At 47.6% G+C, this 20,100-nt stretch overlaps 1 protein-coding gene across 1 annotated transcript in view; it reads left to right on the forward strand.

Moving 5' to 3' along the window:
- The window catches only part of C5 (complement C5), a 354,269-nt gene that overhangs the window by 112,857 nt on the left and 221,312 nt on the right, over positions 1–20,100 (forward strand). The window contains exon 12 of the mRNA XM_078641875.1: positions 3,214–3,417. Within this exon, the coding sequence (XP_078498001.1) occupies positions 3,214–3,417 (204 nt within the window). The remainder of the gene's footprint in view (positions 1–3,213; positions 3,418–20,100) is intronic.

A 20,100-nucleotide genomic window follows, 5' to 3' on the forward strand; every position in this document is an offset into this window, starting at 1 on the left:
GCTTTATTAACCATATTGATGTACAAAATGATGTCTTTAACATGTTGTTTGTTCATCTTAACCATTTGACCAAACCAATGGACTTACCTTATATGTTTGCATGACCCTTTTAGGGGTCAAAGGTGATTAGGCAATTGCATCTATAGTATTTCCCATCTTCCTCTGTACATATTTGTAAATTACTATGTAATATTTAAGTGTGTGTGTGTAATACATGTACTTCTCCCTTTTCTAAAGAAAACCTACTGATTGGACGGGGAACATCGTTTACAACAAAACTTTTACCCCGCACTACCATTACAACGCAGGAATTACAACGAAAGTCGTTACAACGACTTTCGCTGGAGGGTGCTGTTGGATAGGAAATAGTTACATTTTCTATCCAACTCCTTCCCTACTATCCACGGGGACTGGAGTTGGAATAGAAAATTAAACTATTCCACTATCCAGCGCCCCCCAACGCAAGTCATTGTAACGACTCGCATTGTAATCCCCGGGTTGTAAAGCATGCGTGGTAAAAGCATGCGTTGAAATGACATACATCCAAATTGTGGACCTATTGCTTGTGCCGGCCCACAACTAATAGCCCAATTTCCTGTAGTACCTCTGTCCTGTGCTGCACTGTCCACTGCCATGTTGGTACATCTCGGACCGGTCATATGGAGGGACTTCTCCTGCTTTGCCCGTCATCCTACTTCTTGGTCTGCCCCACTTCTGCTTTTCATTGGCATCTTGTGGTGGTCGTAGAGAGGGCATGATATTGACTTGATTCCTACTTCTCTGCTCTCTTTGACCCACTAACAGGATGCATTGCAACAGTCAGGGAGCTCTTTACCCTGCAGGTTTTTTTTTTTACATCAGTGTGCCTAAATTACTGTTAAGCATTGCTTTTCAACAGGTTTGAATAGTGTGCAACGTTTTACCTGTAAATCAGAGCCAATCTCAATTCCATCACCTGACTCAGGTCTACCCCTGCTCCTCCTTTCCCACCAGCATGTTGCTCTGTCTACCTCCTGTGCACCAGCATCATCTTGGGGCAGTTGCACAGAGGGAGAGACACATGATTCGTAGTATTGCCCATGCTTTATCCTGACTTGGTAGGTGGGGGGCCCTGTGCCCAATTTATCCATATTTTTAAATGCTTCTCTGCATGAGTAGGGCATGCTCATTCCTGGAAATTCCGGGGCAAGCTATGAAGAAGTCACACCTTCTGAAAGAAAATCTCTGGGAATATTGTGCAGGTGATATGAAGCATTTGTGGATGGAGAAAAGGTGAATTCCCCTTTGATTGTTCACCGAGCAGTGGCTTGAATTCCACTTCCCAAAATTTTTGGGCCTAGTTTAGATCTTGGTGGGACTACCGTCATTCCACCATGGCGGCGGTCCCAAGTACTCTGTCGAGATGGCAGCAGTCCGCCCACCACATTTAAATGTTACAGCTAAAGACAGTGTACTGCTGTGGTCTTCTCTACTGGCTACCAGTACTCCGTTAGGCTGGTGGGTTTGCGCCAACCAGATTTACATGTTCCCATTGTGCTGGTGGTGCCTTGGCAGCAGAGTCCCAATAAAGTGAAGTTCCTGTTGGTGCGGAGACAGTACTACTCTTCAAGATCTTACTACACATATATGTTGTGCATGTGTTATAATGTATAGGTATATATCAGTGGAGTGGTGTGGCTCACTGGTTACAGGCGGCAGACCCGGAAGCAGAGAACGGCCCGGGACCAGGGTTCAATTCCCGACGCGGCAGGGTCGTGGACCAGGGTCAGCGGACTCGATAATTCTCGCCTCGGTGCCTACTCTCACCAGGGATCACACTCGGCAACTCTGGGCATTAGCTTGCCTCATCTCTACAATGACCTCCCACATTCGCCAGGATGCCTGGTTTCACTTTGGAGATACCCAGTAGGGACCATCTCACAGGGATAGCCAGGACGGGTTCCCCAGGGGTCTACAGTGCCACGACAGCAGTGCGCTTTACAAGACACATACACACACATATGTAGGTAATGTGTAATCCCCTTTTTTTACATATAGTATTGCACATCCACAACATACACCCAGTATTGAATGTACATTGACAGGCACCACTAACACAACACCCACAACCTCCACTACCAAAGAAATATTTTTATGTGTCAAAACAGGTGTTTATTTTACCAAAATAAGTTGTAAGATGAACACATTTGCATCACACGTGCTTGTGAGAGCAAAGTAAGAAATATGAACTCAAATTTTACCATACGATTCATAATGAGACAAGTGAAACTAAAGCCTACCTTAGATTCCGGCGACAAAGGGGTTGCTGAATATTGGGGTGAAGTAGTAGCAGCACAGGAAGGACCTGTACAATGAGGTTTAAGATGGGAACGGAAACAGAAGTGGCAACCCGAAAAAGGAAAGTTTTCACCTTAGTTCCTTCGAATCGGTCAAATTGAGTTTGGAGAATTTCCCACCACAGCTGCTTCAGTGGAAAGGCACATTGTAATTGGCATGCAGTATTTTTGGTGGGACTCCCTCTGATAGCCGCTTCTGCCTCTGACTCCATTGACGCGGAAGCAAGATCCTGGCGGGGGTGGCAGGACTCCGATGGTCTTTCCTTCAGAGACCCGCCAACATCTAAATACAGCAGGCGGACTGACAAGTCGGTGTGTGGGAAGGCCGCCGAAAAAGCAACGAAGGGACCGGATTTGCCAACATCTATATCAAGCCCATTGTCTACAGCACTGTATGTGTTGTAGGGCTTTTAAGGAGTTGGATTAAGTCTTGTGATCTATTTTTTCTTGTACAAAACAGAATACTTATTGAACAGTATTAGATTAAACCTCAGTGATAAAGTCCTCAAAAAACAAAAAGACGATTTAAATGTATAGAAAACATTTATTTTACAGATACGCAAACACACAATTTAGAAGATAGTTGCTCTTCGATAACAATTTTTAAGTCCTTCTCCTTTTCAGTAGGCCATCATCTGGTGGGCGGTCAATATAGGATGACAGCGATAAGTCAGGGTACCCCCTGAAGGTTTGTTATGCCACTGAAGATAGGATGCTCTAAACATAAAAGTGTATACCACTTCTGGGTTTCTTTGCATGTCAAATTAGGTCTACCCTTAATTAGAGCTGTACTGGTGTGTGAAGCTCTTGGGGTGTTTTCTGTAGGAACTTATCTGTGCTTTTCTCATGCAATGTGCACTTGTGTTTTTTTGTTCAGATTGTGACTGCAGACTCCAGGATCCCAGAAGAGAACCAGGCAGCTGCTGAGTACACTGCTGTTGCTTATTTTTCCCTCAGTAAGAGCTACCTGTACATAAACTGGGCCCCGCAGTACAAGAACCTGCATGTGGGAGACTTTGTGAGCATGAACATATATCTCAGCAGCCACTACCTGCACAAGGTGACACACTACAGCTACTTGGTAAGCGCCCTAAAGGTCTTCTAAAACTACCTACTGGGAAGTTAGAGGGTTGTATTAATCCTTCCAAAGTAAAGTGAGCTGTTTTAGGAGATGTTTACCTGCAGTGACAATAAAACTTGCAGCCTCTGAGTTCTATGCCTAGCTAAAAAGCCATTTTGGCTCTTTCTAGCTACTACCTTTTGTATATTAGGAAGAGTCCAAGCATTGCATCTTTGCATTGCAGCTTTATTTTCCCATCAAGTAGCAGAGCTATGCAGTAATGCTTGTCCCATATAGGGGGGATCCTTCTGGGCAATCTCCGCGTTACTACAGAGTGCTATATCACAGTAACAGCGCCCCTGCCTCCTGAACAGGGACTCACTCTATTAGTGGGGATGCTCTGTGCAACCCTCTCTTCTTAGGGCCCTTTGTAGTCATAGACTTCATTTACTCCTACATGGCCTTCAAGTTCCACTAAACTGACAGATGCAGGGGTTCCCTAAAGCAGAGCTTTAGGTGCTTTGTTGTAGAGCCATGGAATCCATTACTGAATGAAAACACAAATACACCCCAGTGCAAAATACAAAACATACACCCTGACATACACAGGTGATTAATCGAATAGGCTTAGGTCACTTAATGGGACAGTTTAAGATGGCATGAGGAAGGCCTTTCATCTTTAGCTCAGACATTTAAGGGGTGCAAGATTTCTGAAGGACCATGTGTGGGTGATACAGCTGGTGGACTCGGATACATGTATTCTCAAAAAATTGCAAGCCTCTTCTCACACTTTTCACAGCATTAGTAACAAACCATTATCACTTTCAACAGAATTTTTGTTTTACTCAGTAAAACCTGCCATTTGTAACTGAACCATCTAACTTTACGTCACTTTTTAAAGTAACCTTATTGGCATTTAGATTTCATAAAAAACAATATTACAGCCAAATGTTGAGACATACAGTAGCTCTCCCTAGCGAGGGTACTGGGGCTGCGAGCTGCTGAGGAGATAGGAGAAAGCACGAACCTTTGCGCACTGCTTATAGCCTTTAAAAAAATTAATTTGGAGCGCTTTTAAGTGTTTTATGAATTTTATCGCATTTATATTCTGGGGGCTGTTTTAGAAAGGGGAATTGAATTGGCAGGCACACTGACACTCTATACACCCTTACCTCTGATATTTTGAGCCTCAACCCGCTTTGTTTGATATTTCACTCGGCGGTGGGCGTCATCTTGGGTGAGGAAGGCGAGGTCAGCGCTCAAGTCGGGCCGGCCTCCCGCCCTCCCACAGTATTTAGGTGCGCCCTGCCCAGCGCTCCCTGCCCTACAGTAGCTCTCCCTAGCGAGGGTACTGGGGCTGCGAGCTGCTGAGGAGATAGGAGAAAGCACGAACCTTTGCGCACTGCTTATAGCCTTTAAAAAAATTAATTTGGAGCGCTTTTAAGTGCTTTATGAATTTTATCGCATTTATATTCTGGGGGCTGTTTTAGAAAGGGGAATTGAATTGGCAGGCACACTGACACTCTATACACCCTTACCTCTGATATTTTGAGCCTCAACCCGCTTTGTTTGATATTTCACTCGGCGGTGGGCGTCATCTTGGGTGAGGAAGGCGAGGTCAGCGCTCAAGTCGGGCCGGCCTCCCGCCCTCCCACAGTATTTAGGTGCGCCCTGCCCAGCGCTCCCTGCCCTACAGTAGCTCTCCCTAGCGAGGGTACTGGGGCTGCGAGCTGCTGAGGAGATAGGAGAAAGCACGAACCTTTGCGCACTGCTTATAGCCTTTAAAAAAATTAATTTGGAGCGCTTTTAAGTGTTTTATGAATTTTATCGCATTTATATTCTGGGGGCTGTTTTAGAAAGGGGAATTGAATTGGCAGGCACACTGACACTCTATACACCCTTACCTCTGATATTTTGAGCCTCAACCCGCTTTGTTTGATATTTCACTCGGCGGTGGGCGCCATCTTGAGTGAGGAAGGCGAGGTCAGCGCTCAAGTCGGGCCGGCCTCCCACCCTCCTCCTCCCTATATCATGTGTCATCCAACCAAACGGCGCAGCGGGCTGGCGCAGCGGGCGCGCCGGAAGCGCGCCGAAGTCGAGCCAAAGTCAAGCCCGTCTGCGCCCGTCCGCGGCCGGACGGGGCGCGGGGCCACAACCCCTGGTCAAATACGGAAATACTCCTCAACTGAGTTACTGTCACTTAGACCCTCTACTAGCATGGGATCCGTCCTCCCTGCTTATGTTTTGAAACGTGCTGCCACCTATGGTATCCTGAGACCAGAGTTTACCATCGCTAAAACTCCACTGCCTAGCCTCCCCGATTGTTTTCCACCCCCTTCTAACCCTAAAACTATCCTCAAATGCTCATACCTCAACACCAGGTCCATGGTTAAGCACCATTTGGACATTTTTCTTTTTCTTCAAACTGAGCACCCTGATATTTTATTTCTTACTGAGACTTGGCTGAATGCTGACTCCCTACCCGATATTTTGGCAGCGGTCCCTTCAGATTATTACATTCTGCATGTGGATAGACCCGCTGACAAAAGGGGCGGGGGGGTCGCCGCGATCATACGCAAGTCTCATAATGTCTCCCTTCTACCATCTTTGAACCTTATATGTTCAGATAACCTGATCATCAAACTGGATAACAATTGCGGCACTCTACTTATGATCCTCATTTACCGCCCCCCTCAAAATATGCCCAGTTTTGCGGCTGCTTTAGCAGAACAGCTTGCCCCCTTAATAATTTCACATAAAAAAATAGTGCTGCTAGGTGATCTTAATCTTTGGTTGGACTCGGCGGAGTTAGCTACCCAGGCAGCTGCTCTGAAAGATGTCCTTCTAGATATGAACCTCACTCAGCAGATCCACCTCCCTACTCATATAAAAGGTCATAGCCTTGACCAAATTTGGTCTCAGAACATCCCTCTGACCATTAACTCCATCTTGCCTTGTATCTGGTCGGATCACTTCATGATCAAATTCACCTTGACCTTTGAAAATAACAGGAAACCTCCTATTCAGACAGGAGGCAAAACTAGAATCTGGAAGAATGTTGATACCTCGGCTTTTATTGGCACTTTAAGATCTTCTTGTCCTCTTTTAGATCAGGACACTGAAGAAATGGAAGCAGCATTTTCGAGGTGGCTACTTCAGGCAGCCGATGTCTATGCTCCTTGCACCAACTTTCCCCGCTCTCGCCCCAATGACGCTCATAGGTGGTTTACACCTCTTTTGAAAAGTCTTAAACTTGGAGTCCGTCAGATGGAGCGCAAGTGGCGAACAGACTATTTAGAAATAGACAGAGTTAACTATTGCAAGACACGAAAGGATTACCAAAAAATGCTTCAGGAACATAAAACTGACTACTTCTCTAAAAAGATCCTTAATGCTCACAACAAATCCAAAGAGTTGTTTAACATTGTTGAGAACTTGAGTGCTAGTGATAGAACGTCTCTCCCGGTAGCTCCTACTCAGGAGCTGTGTAACTCGTTAAATTCTTTTTTTTCGGATAAAATCAGTGCTATCAAACAAAGCATCCCTATTACTCAGTCCCCGCTTTTACTAACTGACAATTTTCACAACACTGCGACCTTGAGTTCGCTTCCCCCTGTTGACAGCACCACGCTGCTCAAACTCCTCGCCAAAGTTACATCAGGTTCTCCTGACGACATCTGCCCCCCTTTTATCATGAAAGAAGTGGGAGCCAGTATTCCGGAGGGTATACTCTCTTTATTGAATGGCACGCTCTCTCAGGGTAAAGTCCCTGAAAATTTTAAAAAAGCCCTTCTTATTCCATTGTTAAAAAAAGTAGGCGCTAATCCGCAGGACCTGCAAAATTATAGGCCCATATCCCTGCTGCCTTACTGTGCCAAACTTTTGGAGGCTCATGTCTGTAACAGCATCTCCAAGTTTTTGGAAGAATCAGAGTATTTTGCACCGAATCAGGCTGGTTTCCGCCCATGTCATTCTACCGAGGCGGTCATCCTCTCGGTGCAGAATACTCTGAGACGGAATGCGGATGAGGGAATACATCAGGCTCTGGTGCTGCTGGACCTCTCAGCCGCTTTCGACACGGTCGACTATAACATCTTGGTCGACCGTGTCGAGCAGGCAGGTCTCAGGGGCATGGCATTGAGCTGGATCCGCTCATTTATTACTGGGCGCACTCAGGCTGTCAGACTAGGACCTTTCACTGCCCCCACCATTTCTTCTACTTGTGGAGTCCCGCAGGGCTCTTCGTTATCACCCCTGCTTTTTAATTTATATCTACGCCCCCTTTTGCACTCCCTTAGGAGGGCCAAAGTAACGATATTCAACTATGCAGACGATCTGCAGTTGATTTTCCCTCTAAACACCAAGGATGCTGTGGTTGAATTTCAAAACACTATGTCCCACATTTTAAAATGGATGAACTGCAGTCATCTGAAGCTTAACCCTGGCAAGACCGAATTGGTCTTGCCGGGACTGAGCGCCCTCAGCTGGAACCCCAGCTTCTGGCCTTCCTGTATGGGAACTCCTCCATCTAAGTCATGTTCGGTCAAGAGTCTGGGAATACATATCAGCGAAGACCTCTCCCTTAAAAAACAAGTCGGAGCAGTTGTCTCAGCTAGTTTCTTCCAGCTGAAGAAAATCAAGAAAATTGCCAGCTTCTTCTCCCCGGCTGCTCTCACTCAGATAGTCATCTCCCTGGTTCTGTCCAGACTTGACTTCTCCAACAGTCTTTACCTTGGCATTCAAGCTGGAGAGCTCAAACGCCTTCAGCTGGTTCAGAATCAGGCCGCCAGACTCCTCCTGAACCTCTCGAAGAGGCAGTCTGTAAGATCCGGCCTGAAACAGCTACACTGGCTGCCTGTGGAGCAGCGTGTGGCGTTTAAAACAGGGTGCATTGTATTCAAATCTCTGCATGACTCTGGCCCTCTTTTCATCAGAGACATGTTTAAGAGATATACTCCCTCACGCAATCTCCGTTCTATTCATAAATCTCTTCTGACTGTTCCTTCTTACAAGAGGAAGCGTCTTGGAGGCAGCTGCTTTGACCTTCTTGCAGCTGGTTTTTGGAACTCCCTTCCCCTCCATCTAAAACTGAATGACAACATCCTCAGTTTTAGACATTCCTTGAAAACCTGGCTTTTCACTCAGGCGCACTGTTGAGCTGCTCCCCCTCCCCTGTGACCCTGCGCTAGCTCCTTCCTACAGCGCCATGAAGCCCCCGGGCGTACGAGCGCTTACAAATACCTATTAACATTAACATTAACATTAACATTAACATCAAAGCAGTCCCCTATTCCCCTTTATCCATCATCTCATCGGATTCAGTCCCCTCAACTTCAACACTGAAAAACATTATCTGTACAGGTCCTGAGGTCTGAATAAGAGGGGGCCCGGGTTCCCATCCGTATCCCCTCCATTGATGCTGTGAGTATCTCTGATACACTCCTCCGTGGCTTACAACATTATGCCAATCCTAACTTGGGTATATCCTTCCCTACCCCTCACCCCCTCCCATCCCTTCCCAACTAAGTACCGGCTATGATAGGCTCTAGCATGGTTAATATACACTTTTCCTTATTGTCAGGCTTGTATCGTGCTGCATCCTTATCCTAACTTCCCCTGTGAGGTGTAGCCCCTGTCCCGTGACTGGACTCTTGGGTACCCATGTTCTGCTCCCCCTTGAGATCCTGTAACATTTGATAACATGCCTACAAGGTCTTCTTCTAGCATTTCATCTTTACGCATGATCTTCATTTGTACCCTTTCGGCTGTTGCCCATTCACAAATGTCCTTCATCCATTCCTCTTCCTGTGGAGGTCCAGGACGGAGCCACACTGTTATGATTCGTCTCTTTTTGAGCACCAATCCCAGGGAAAGAAAATGCCTATTTAATTTTTTGGTTTTGGGAGTAGGTAGTAGCCGGAACAGCACCTGTTGGATTTCTTTAGGGATCACCCACCCCGTAGCTCTCTAAACGTGTGATAGCACGCATCCCAGTAGGGGCCATGTGTCGGGCACACCCAAATCATGTGGATTAAGTCAGCCGCTTGTGATCTACATCTTGGGCACTCATCACTATGGGTTGGGTAAATTCTGTTCAATCTGCGTGGGGTGAGATATACTTGGTGTACTATGTTATATTTCAGGAGTTTGAATCTTGAAACTGTACGCACCCCATCGTGCACTCTCTCCCATTCTCTGTCAGACAATGGGTCCTCCAGCACCTCATTCCATTTGTGCTTCACTGGTAGGGTCCCCTTTGATAAATCATCTCTCAAAGCCCTGTATAAATGGGATATTAGTCGCCTTCCCCCTGCTGTATACAGCATTGCTTTCAGTATATTGGTGCTAGGGGGTTCCTCAGGGAATCCTGGCCATATTTCCTGGGTAATGTTTGAGATTTTCCCATATTGTAAAAATTGCCCAGTCCCCAGATCGACAATATCCATGGCTTCGTCTCGCGTTATGAACCTCCCCTCTGTTTACAGATCTCCTATTGTTTGGCACCCTCCCTCTCTCCATCTGCGTACCGACATGGAATCCGCAATATGGGCAAACGGCCGCAACGCCCACAGAGGAATATCCGGAGCTTATGGGGCATGTTGAGCCACCCTGCGAACCACGCGTTCCCACATCCTGGCTACATGCCGCACAATATACAGGAATTGGGCATCATTAATTCTGACAATGTGTATCTGGCATGCCTGCCTGCCAATAGATCAACCTCCCAATTATTATACGAGTCCAGCCATCGCACTGCATGTCGGAGCGGGGACGCCATGTAATATAATTCCAGGCATGGGACCTCCAGTCCTCCCTGGCCCCACTGTCACTGCAACGTCTGTAAGTTTACCCGTCTACGCCATTACCCCATAAGAGATCCATGAGACTTTGGTCCAATGTTCGAAAGTAACTCCGTGGAATGATATAAAACGAGTGTTGTAGTGCTTAGAGACATCAGGGCATAACTATCATTTTTATTATTGCTATTCGACCCATGTGGGACAATGGCAAGTCCTGCAAGAACCTGATGGAACTGTTCAACCCCTTTATTACTCTGCCAACATTTAAGTCAAGGTGCAAGAAGGCTGTATGTGCCAGTCTCACGCCCAAGTATCTCACTCCCTCTTCGCCCCAGGGAAGAGCTTCCCTAGTATGTTCAGATAGTGGCCTTCCCGCCAACCTCCCGATGGGAATGAGTTTGGACCTGCCGAGGTTAATTCGGAGTCCAGAGACCTCCCCAAATCTCTGCAGCTCTGCCAACATCAGTGGTACCGAATTTGTTGGCCGGCGTAGATAGAGCAGGGTGTCATCTGCATATAAAGACACCACATGGGTGGTGTCTCCCAGCTTAACCCCCCATTCTCCTAACCTGCTCCACAGTGCTGCCGCCAATGGTTGCACAGCTAATGCAAACAACAATGGGGAGAGTGGACATCCCTGTCATATACCCCTGTACAACTCAAACCTTTTGGATACCAGATTCCCCAATCTGATTTGTGCCACGGGAGAGGAGTATAATAATTTGACCCACTTAAGAAATTCCTCACCAACCCCCACCCTACGCAAGACCTGCCATAAATAATGCCATTCCACCAAATTAAATGCCTGTTCTATGTCTAACAGTGTCATGGCATAATAATCATCTATCAAGCATGGAGCGTGCCAGATGTGCGCTGCTCTCCTGAGGTTGTGGGCAGTGCTACGCTTAGGTATAAATCCCAACACATGCAGGTGAATGACCTTGCGGATCCCAGGAAGAAGTCGCGCTGCCATAATTTCACTAAGGATTTTAACATCTATATTTAATAGGGATATCGGCCTATATGAGCTGGCGAGTAGGGATGCCTTGTCCGTATTAGGTATCATTGCTATTAGTGCTTCTCTCATAGTGGGCGGAAGCTTACCCTGCTCCAATGCCTCATTATACACCTCCATTAAATGGTCAGCTAACTGGGAAGCGTATCTTTGATAGAATTCTGCCGGTAGGCCATCAGCCCCTGGACTCTTGGCATAATTTCTGCTTCTAATTGAGGAAACTCTATTGAATCCAGGAATGCTAGAATTCTCTCTAGTGGCACGGGGGACCGGTTGTGCATAAAGTTGTTTGAAATGCTCAGCTAGGATATCTACAATCCCAGTTTGTGAAAAGACCATGGTACCCTCTCGGTCCTGAAGTTGTACTATCGGGTTAACCCGCGTCTCTTGTTTAATTAACCAAGCCAATAGAGCTCCTGTTCTATCCCCCTCCCTATGCAGTCTTTGTCTTTATGTGGTGTGTGCGTGTTTTTCTAATCTCTGCACGGCTGTCAATAGGGCCTCGCATGCTGTCTGCCATTCCTACAGTATATTGGGGACCCCCCGGGAGGGGGCTCTCTAGATCCCCTCCATTGACCTCCTGTTTGGCTGTATCCTATTCCAAGTGGGGGCGTGCTCAATATGATGTTTTGATACACTCCCCTCTTATAACCCCTGGCATGGCCACCTGTCAGGAACTGTCCGGGACTATGTGGGGAACACAATCAGGGACTTGGGCAAGGACTAGGAACTGGGTAGAAAACTTACACAGGAAGAGGAGTACAGCGCTGCCCAGGATCATACAGGGAGTCAGAGGAGAAAAAGGGATCCAAAGGGGAAGCCTGTACAAGTGAACAAGATGGGTAAGACTCAGAAAGGAAGGGCACTCACAAGGCAATTTAGCATTCAGAATAACTACACCCAGGATGAATGTGCAAGACATATATATGAAACAACATTAACAATAAAGGGGGGTGTGGGGTAAAGCACTCAGGAGCTCCACACGGTAAGACTGAAGCTCAGTAAGGTTCTTACCCACAATTGCTGTTACAGATACTGACTGCAAATACCCACATGTAGGATATGCATGCAAAGGCAGGATCTGTGGAGCTTATACCTATAGTGATGTTATAAATGTAACTCAAAGACAAAACTCACAGTGAACAAGAGACACCACCTAGGTAGTCAGCTGAGTCCACGGATCCTGGCGATCAAACAGGAACGCGCAGGGCAGTAACAGCAAGGGGGTAGAACTCAACACAAGCACAATAGACAAGGAGCTAGCAAGGAGGAGTGCTTAACAGGAAAGGAAGGATATCACAGGGCACACTTGGCAGAAAGCAGGTAACAAACATACAAGGTAACAGAAGTAAGACAGCAGAATAGAAAGACAGCAAACTAGGAACTGGAACCAAGGAAATGGGAAGAAAGGCACGGACTGGAAAGGGATATACAGAAGGGGAGGCTACAAGGGTATACTAGAACAGTGCAGGTTAAGGATTCAAGAAAACAAAGTATCATAGAAGGCAGTGCTGTGGCAGGAACAAGAAGTGAGCTAAGGCTCAGTAGTCAAGGCAGCACTGCAGGCAGTGCTAGCTCAGGAACAGGGAACTTACTAGAGCTCAGGCGTCAAGGTAGCACTGCAGGCAATACTGGTTCAAGGAAACAGGACATAGCTACAGCTCAGGAAGCAAGGAGTCAAGAGAGCACTGCAAGCAGTGCAAATCAGGAACAAGAAATAGCTATGCCCAGGAACAAAGAATAACTATAGCTCAGGAATTCAGGAAACAAGGTAGCACTGCAAGCAGTGCTAATTCAGGAGAAGGGAAACTGCTGCAGTTCAGGAACAAGGAATACTAAGGCTATGGGGTCAGGGTAGCACTGCAGGCAGTGTTAATTCAGGAACAGGGTAAACAGCAGCAGGTCAGGAACAAGGCATAATTAAAGCTCAGGAAACACTGGAAACAAGAATAGCAAAAACTCAGGGAACTCTGGAACCAAGGATTGGTCTCACCGGTAAACAGCTACAATGACCAACCTTTGCCTGAAGGGAGCTGGGGCTTAAAAGAGCTCACAGTAATCACATGTAGCTGGTGTGAGCAGGCTAGCAGCAGCCAGCCACAGGTGAGCTGAATTCCTCCACCCACCCTTGGCCTGCAGGGGTGGAGACAAAGCAGTGAGCAGGGAATTCTGGGTAATGGAGTTTCAGTCATGAGTAGGCTGGCTTTAAGTCTAAGCAGGCTGGCTTTCACAAAACCCGGCATGGATTGGGAATGGATGTCAATTCCCAAATAGTGTCCAAATGGTTGTAAGTCAGGATATGCATGCAGGGGAGTGTCAGGAAGCATATTAGAACACTGGAGAGTCCCACAGTTCCGCCCCCTGGTAGTGGACACGAGAACACAGGGAGCGAATCGTGACAGTACTCCCCCTTCAAAGACCGTCTCCCGGAGTCTGGAACTAGATCCAAAGACTTTGCTCCTAAGAATTAAGTAAATTTCCATCATAGATGCAGTGCACTCTATCAGAGGACTGAAGGTAAATTGTGATGTTCTGGAGGGTTGGATAATAGTCTGTAAATTAACAGCAGTGTTTATGGTAGAACTTGAAGAGTCCAAATCCAGTGGCAGGGGCTTAGAAGCCTGCATTAAAGGTGTTTGAAGTCCTGATGATGGCAGGCTAGAGTAACCCTCTGAAAACAAAGGCAGATTGGCTGTAGGGTCAAAAGCAGATAACGGATTGGCAGGAGGCACAGAGGTCAAAGGCAATCTGGCTGAAGACAAAGAAGGTGACTGGAAGCAGACCTGAAGTTCTGGCCCTAGAGGAAAATATACAGAATGCACACATGCAGGAGACTTTGGAAGTAGGTATGCAGGAGACCCAGGCCCTTGAGGCTTACATGTTGAGAGTTTTGTCTCTGATGCTGGAGATTCAGTTTCTGAATGTATTCGTACTGAGACCTCTGGAGGCTGGCAAACTGGAAGCACTGGGTCAAAAAGTAGGCAAGATAGAGGTTCAAGGCCAGAAGGCAGGGGCCTGCAAGCCACGGTGCTGAAGGCAGGGAGCCTGGAAGCTCTGGTGCTGAAGGCAGGGAGCCTGGAAGCTCTGGTGCTGAAGGCAGGGAGCCTGGAAGCTCTGGTGCTGAAGGCATTGAGCCTGGAAGCTCTGGTGCTGAAGGCATGGAGCCTGGAAGCTCTGGTGCTGAAGGCATGGAGCCTGGAAGCTCTGGTGCTGAAGGCATGGAGCCTGGAAGCTCTGGTGCTGAAGGCAGGGAGCCTGGAAGCTCTGGTGCAGAAGGCAGGGAGCCTGGAAGCTCTGGTGCAGAAGGCAGGGAGCCTGGAAGCTCTGGTGCAGAAGGCAGGGAGCCTGGAAGCTCTGGTGCAGAAGGCATGGAGCCTGGAAGCTCTGTTGCTGAAGGCAGGGAGCCTGGAAGCTCTGTTGCAGAAGGCAGGGAGCCTGGAAGCTCTGGTGCAGAAGGCAGGGAGCCTGGAAGCTCTGGTGCAGAAGGCAGGGAGCCTGGAAGCTCTGGTGCAGAAGGCAGGGAGCCTGGAAGCTCTGGTGCAGAAGGCAGGGAGCCTGGAAGCTCTGGTGCAGAAGGCAGGGAGCCTGGAAGCTCTGGTGCAGAAGGCAGGGAGCCTGGAAGCTCTGGTGCAGAAGGCAGGGAGCCTGGAAGCTCTGGTGCAGAAGGCAGGGAGCCTGGAAGCTCTGGTGCAGAAGGCAGGGAGCCTGGTAGCTCGGGTGCAGAAGGCAGGGTGCCTGGTAGCTCGGGTGCAGAAGGCAGGGAGCCTGGTAGCTCGGGTGCTGGAGGCAGGGAGCCTGGAAGCTCGGGTGCTGGAGGCAGGGAGCCTGGAAGCTCTGGTGCAGAAGGCAGGGAGCCTGGAAGCTCTGGTGCAGAAGGCAGGGAGCCTGGAAGCTCTGGTGCAGAAGGAAGGGAGCCTGGAAGCTCTGATGTTGGAGGCAGGCGGCCTGCAGGTGCTGGTGCTGGAGGCAGGCGGCCTGCAGGTGCTGGTGCTGGAGGCAGGCGGCCTGCAGGTGCTGGTGCTGGAGGCAGGCGGCCTGCAGGTGCTGGTGCTGGAGGCAGGCGGCCTGCAGGTGCTGGTGCTGGAGGCAGGCGGCCTGCAGGTGCTGGTGCTGGAGGCAGGCGGCCTGCAGGTGCTGGTGCTGTAGACCTGCTCTTTGGAAGCTCTGGCTCCATAAACAGGCTTTTAGGAGGCGCAGGCTTTATAAGCAAATTGGTTGGAGGCTCCGTAGGCAGCCAGACTGCAGGCTGAAGTTCTGTAGGTAGGCTGGCTGAGGACTCAGGCTCTGAAGGAAGGTAGTCTGGAGGCCCTGGTACTGATGGCAGGAAGGCTGCAGGATCGGGCTCAGATGGCAGGATGGCTGCATACTCGGGCTCAGATGGCAGGAAGGCTGCATGCTCGGGCTCAGATGGCAGGAAGGCTGCAGGCTCTGGCTCAGATGGCAGGAAGGCTGCAGGCTGAAGTTCAGGAGGCAGCAGGCCGGCTGAGGACTCTGAAGACTGAAAGCAGACAAGCTGATGGTAGAGAGGCACAAGGATGACAGTCTTTAAATTCTGAAAATGGCGATTGCCCTTGAACATCCCTATTGTCAATAGTGAAATCTTCACAGTTCCTTGGCCCATTAAAACATACTGAAGTGCTTTCTTCGGGATGGCTAAGAATACTGCTTATTTTAGAGTCTCTGTTGATCAGACTTCCTTTACTTTTTAGCACTTCACATCTCTTAGTCAGAGGAAGTAGGTCGGAGACTTCATGGTCATGAGAGATTTGTTCAATTCCTTCTGCATTATAAGGTGGTACAGATGCATCAGAGCATAGAGTAATATTTCCTGACTTTTCAATATGTGGCATGCTTGAAGGTGGAAGAGCAAACAAGGGGTCAGGATTTTGTTCCTTCTCAGTAAGGTTGTCTTCAGTTGTAGTAGTTAAATCTAGAGCATGGTCTGAGTCACAGGGCATTGTCACAGCAGGGATCATGTGGATCACCGGTTCAGGTTGTGTCTTTATGTCAATGACCTGTCCCTGGCTTATCGCTGAGATAGAACTGACCTCATTACCAGGAAAAGAAAGCAAAGAGATGGGTTTTGTCTTGCCTGGCATTTGGGGTTCCTGAAAAGTGAAGGGACACATCTCAGATGTAGCGCCTGGATGTAATTTAGTACTAGAAGACAAAACAGAGGAGTTAGACATTGCAGGATTCAAACAAATACTTTCCTTAGCTGGACTGTGAGACAAGGTACTATGGTTGTTCTGAATGGTATCTGAGTGATCAGCCACAGAATTATTAACACAATTGCTGGACCAGCTCAGAGGGGAACGCAAAAGAGAGCGCAAGGCTTCATTCTCCATTTCTAAGGAGGCTAACATAGAGGTGGAAAAGTTGTTTTCTACAGGGGTTTTAAATTCCCACTTGAACTCTGGGTTATAATTTTTTGACAGAGTCTGAAACATTTTATTCTCTTGTTGTAATTCAAGAATCTTAGATGAAAGCATATCCTGCGAGGACCACAGATCTTTCTCTATAAGGACAGAGGCAGACTTGGCAACTTCACAAGCAACAGAGCTATACCTTGGATTTTTTTCAAAGTGGCTATTAGCCTCCTGTGTTCTAGTAGGTCTTTTCTCTCTTTTGTTGAACTGAATATTGTTTACTTTGAATTTGGTATTTAACAAGGTCCCTTTAGTATCCGGGACTGTGATTTTTACTGGACTACAAGACTGGGTAACATTATGTGAATGGAAAACAGAGGTTATGAAATGGATCTGCTCTTTCTTTGGTTGTGTGGTTGAACATTTTATTTTACAACCACTGTCGGCAGACATGTGAGAATCAGAATTCTTGTTCAGCAAATTGAGTAAGGTATTATTTTCCTTTTGCAATTCTGACACAGACATTGAATCAGGATCAGAACAGAAGAGCAAGTCAGGATCTGGCAAAGAGGTGTTCTAGAGCCAACGAGTAAAATATTCAGAACGTAAATGTCTATTTTTCATAAGAGGATTAATTGTTTCAGGACTAGGGTGAACATTTTCAAACTGGAAAGTAGACACTAAATGTCTCTCATTGGTGAACACTGGGGAACTGCCCTGAACAAACTTAAATGATGCACTGGTGTGTCTCTTTCTTAAACCTCTCATTATGACACACTTATTATTTGCACACACACATGAAACAGAAAAAGGTAGCTAACTGAATGCAAAGAAACCTCAGAAGTGACCCTGGAAATGTGGGTTGGTCATTCTGTCAGGGACTGTCCGGAACTATGTGGGGAACACAGTCAGGGACTTGGGCAAGGACTAGGAACTGGGTAGAAAACTTACACAGGAAGAGGAGTACAGCGCTGCCCAGGATCATACAGGGAGTCAGAGGAGAAAAAGGGATCCAAAGGGGAAGCCAGTACAAGTGAACAAGATGGGTAAGACTCAGAAAGGAAGGGCACTCACAAGGCAATTTAGCATTCAGAATAACTACACCCAGGATGAATGTGCAAGACATATATATGAAACAACATTAACAATAAAGGCGGGTGTGGGGTAAAGCACTCAGGAGCTCCACCCGGTAAGACTGAAGCTCAGTAAGTTTCTTACCCACAAATGCTGTTACAGATACTGACTGCAAATACCCACATGTAGGATATGCATGCAAAGGCAGGATCTGTGGAGCTTTTACCTATAGTGATGTTATAAATGTAACTCAAAGACAAAACTCACAGTGAACAAGAGACACCACCTAGGTAGTCAGCTGTGGTAACAGAAGTAAGACAGCAGAATAGAAAGACAGCAAACTAGGAACTGGAACCAAGGAAATGGGAAGAAAGGCACGGACTGGAAAGGGATATACAGAAGGGGAGGCTACAAGGGTATACTAGAACAGTGCAGGTTAAGGATTCAAGAAAACAAAGTATCATAGAAGGCAGTGCTGGGGCAGGAACAAGAAGCGAGCTAAGGCTCAGTAGTCAAGGCAGCACTGCAGGCAGTGCTAGCTCAGGAACAGGGAACTTACTAGAGCTCAGGCGTCAAGGTAGCACTGCAGGCAATACTGGTTCAAGGAAACAGGACATAGCTACAGCTCAGGAAGCAAGGAGTCAAGAGAGCACTGCAAGCAGTGCAAATCAGGAACAAGAAATAGCTACGCCCAGGAACAAAGAATAACTATAGCTCAGGAATTCAGGAAACAAGGTAGCACTGCAAGCAGTGCTAATTCAGGAGAAGGGAAACTGCTGCAGTTCAGGAACAAGGAATACTAAGGCTATGGGGTCAGGGTAGCACTGCAGGCAGTGTTAATTCAGGAACAGGGTAAACAGCAGCAGGTCAGGAACAAGGCATTATTAAAGCTCAGGAAACACTGGAAACAAGAATAGCAAAACTCAGGGAACTCTGGAACCAAGGATTGGTCTCACCGGTAAACAGCTACAATGACCAACCTTTGCCTGAAGGGAGCTGGGGCTTAAAAGAGCTCACAGTAATCACATGTAGCTGGTGTGAGCAGGCTAGCAGCAGCCAGCCACAGGTGAGCTGAATTCCTCCACCCATCCTTGGCCTGCAGGGGTGGAGACAAAGCAGTGAGGAGGGAATTATGGGTAATGGAGCTTCAGGCATGAGTAGGCTGGCTTTAAGTCTAAGCAGGCTGGCTTTCACAAAACCCGGCATGGATTGGGAATGGATGTCAATTCCCAAATAGTGTCCAAATGGTTGGAAGTCAAGATATGCATGCAGGGGAGTGTTAGGAAGCATATTAGAACACTGGAGAGCCCCACAGTTCAGCCCCCTGGTGGTGGACATGAGAACACAGGGAGCGAATCGTGACAGCCACCCACTCGAGAGCGCGTGCCGATGCTGTCCCCGAGTTCGTCTCAAAATAATGTTTTAGGTCCATGAGCACTGCTGAGACAAATGGGGGGTCCATTAGAGCCTCCGTCCGGAGCCTCCACAGTGGCACCGCAGGGCGAGATCTCACCCCACCCAGATTTAACAGTACATGTGAGTGATCAGATAGGTATCTAGGTATGCAGGTGAATAGCAGGAGAACTGTTGAGTTGTTTGATTTCATCTATGCCATACATCCACTAGCTGCATACCGTCTATAAGATCTCGTAGCATCTCTGTCATCCTTGGCTTTGTTCAGGGTTTTGGGGGCTCGCGGTCCATATTCCCATCCAGGACACAGTTAACTTCCCCTGCATCAATACAGACGCCCCCAGATTGGAGGTTGCTGCCCTCATCAGGTCAGGGGAAAAGGATGGACTGTCCTCATTGTGGGCATACACATTAAAGATACACACTTCCTTACTGTCTAGCTTGCGCCACAAAACAACATATCTCCCCTGCGGATCCACCAAATGGTGGTGATGCTGGAACGGGGTTCCCAGAGCCACCCAGATGATGGCCCCTCTAATGAACCCGGAATATGAGGTAGCATATACCAGACCCATCCAATGTTTTTTCAAGCAGGGTAGTCAGTCCCCCATATATGTGTTTCCTGTAAGCAAGCTATAGCCACCTGATAGTGCATTAAATATTCAATGACCCTCCTGCGCTTATCAAATGCAGCTATTCCATGGACATTCCATGTGATTAGTTTGTTGTAGTCATTAACTCCCTGAAAAGGCGGGAAAATGAACCCCAACCAAACCCCAACCATAGTAAACAATCCCCCCCCCCCCGGGGGATAGAACACACCCCGTCGCAAAAGAGACAAGGTGAAGTCATGTTGTTGCCGCTCCAATCTCTCCCCCCACCAACAACACCAATAAACAATACAATTGTAGGATGAACATAACACTTTACATCATGGTTTTTACACCATGATGCAATCACAACACAGTTGTTACAACAACTGCTTTGTTACATCGCAGTGCCATTACAACGCAAGTCGTTACAACGACTTGCC

This window comes from Lissotriton helveticus, chromosome 5_1 (genome assembly GCF_964261635.1).
Source record: "Lissotriton helveticus chromosome 5_1, aLisHel1.1, whole genome shotgun sequence".
In the NCBI taxonomy this organism is placed as follows: domain Eukaryota; kingdom Metazoa; phylum Chordata; class Amphibia; order Caudata; family Salamandridae; genus Lissotriton; species Lissotriton helveticus.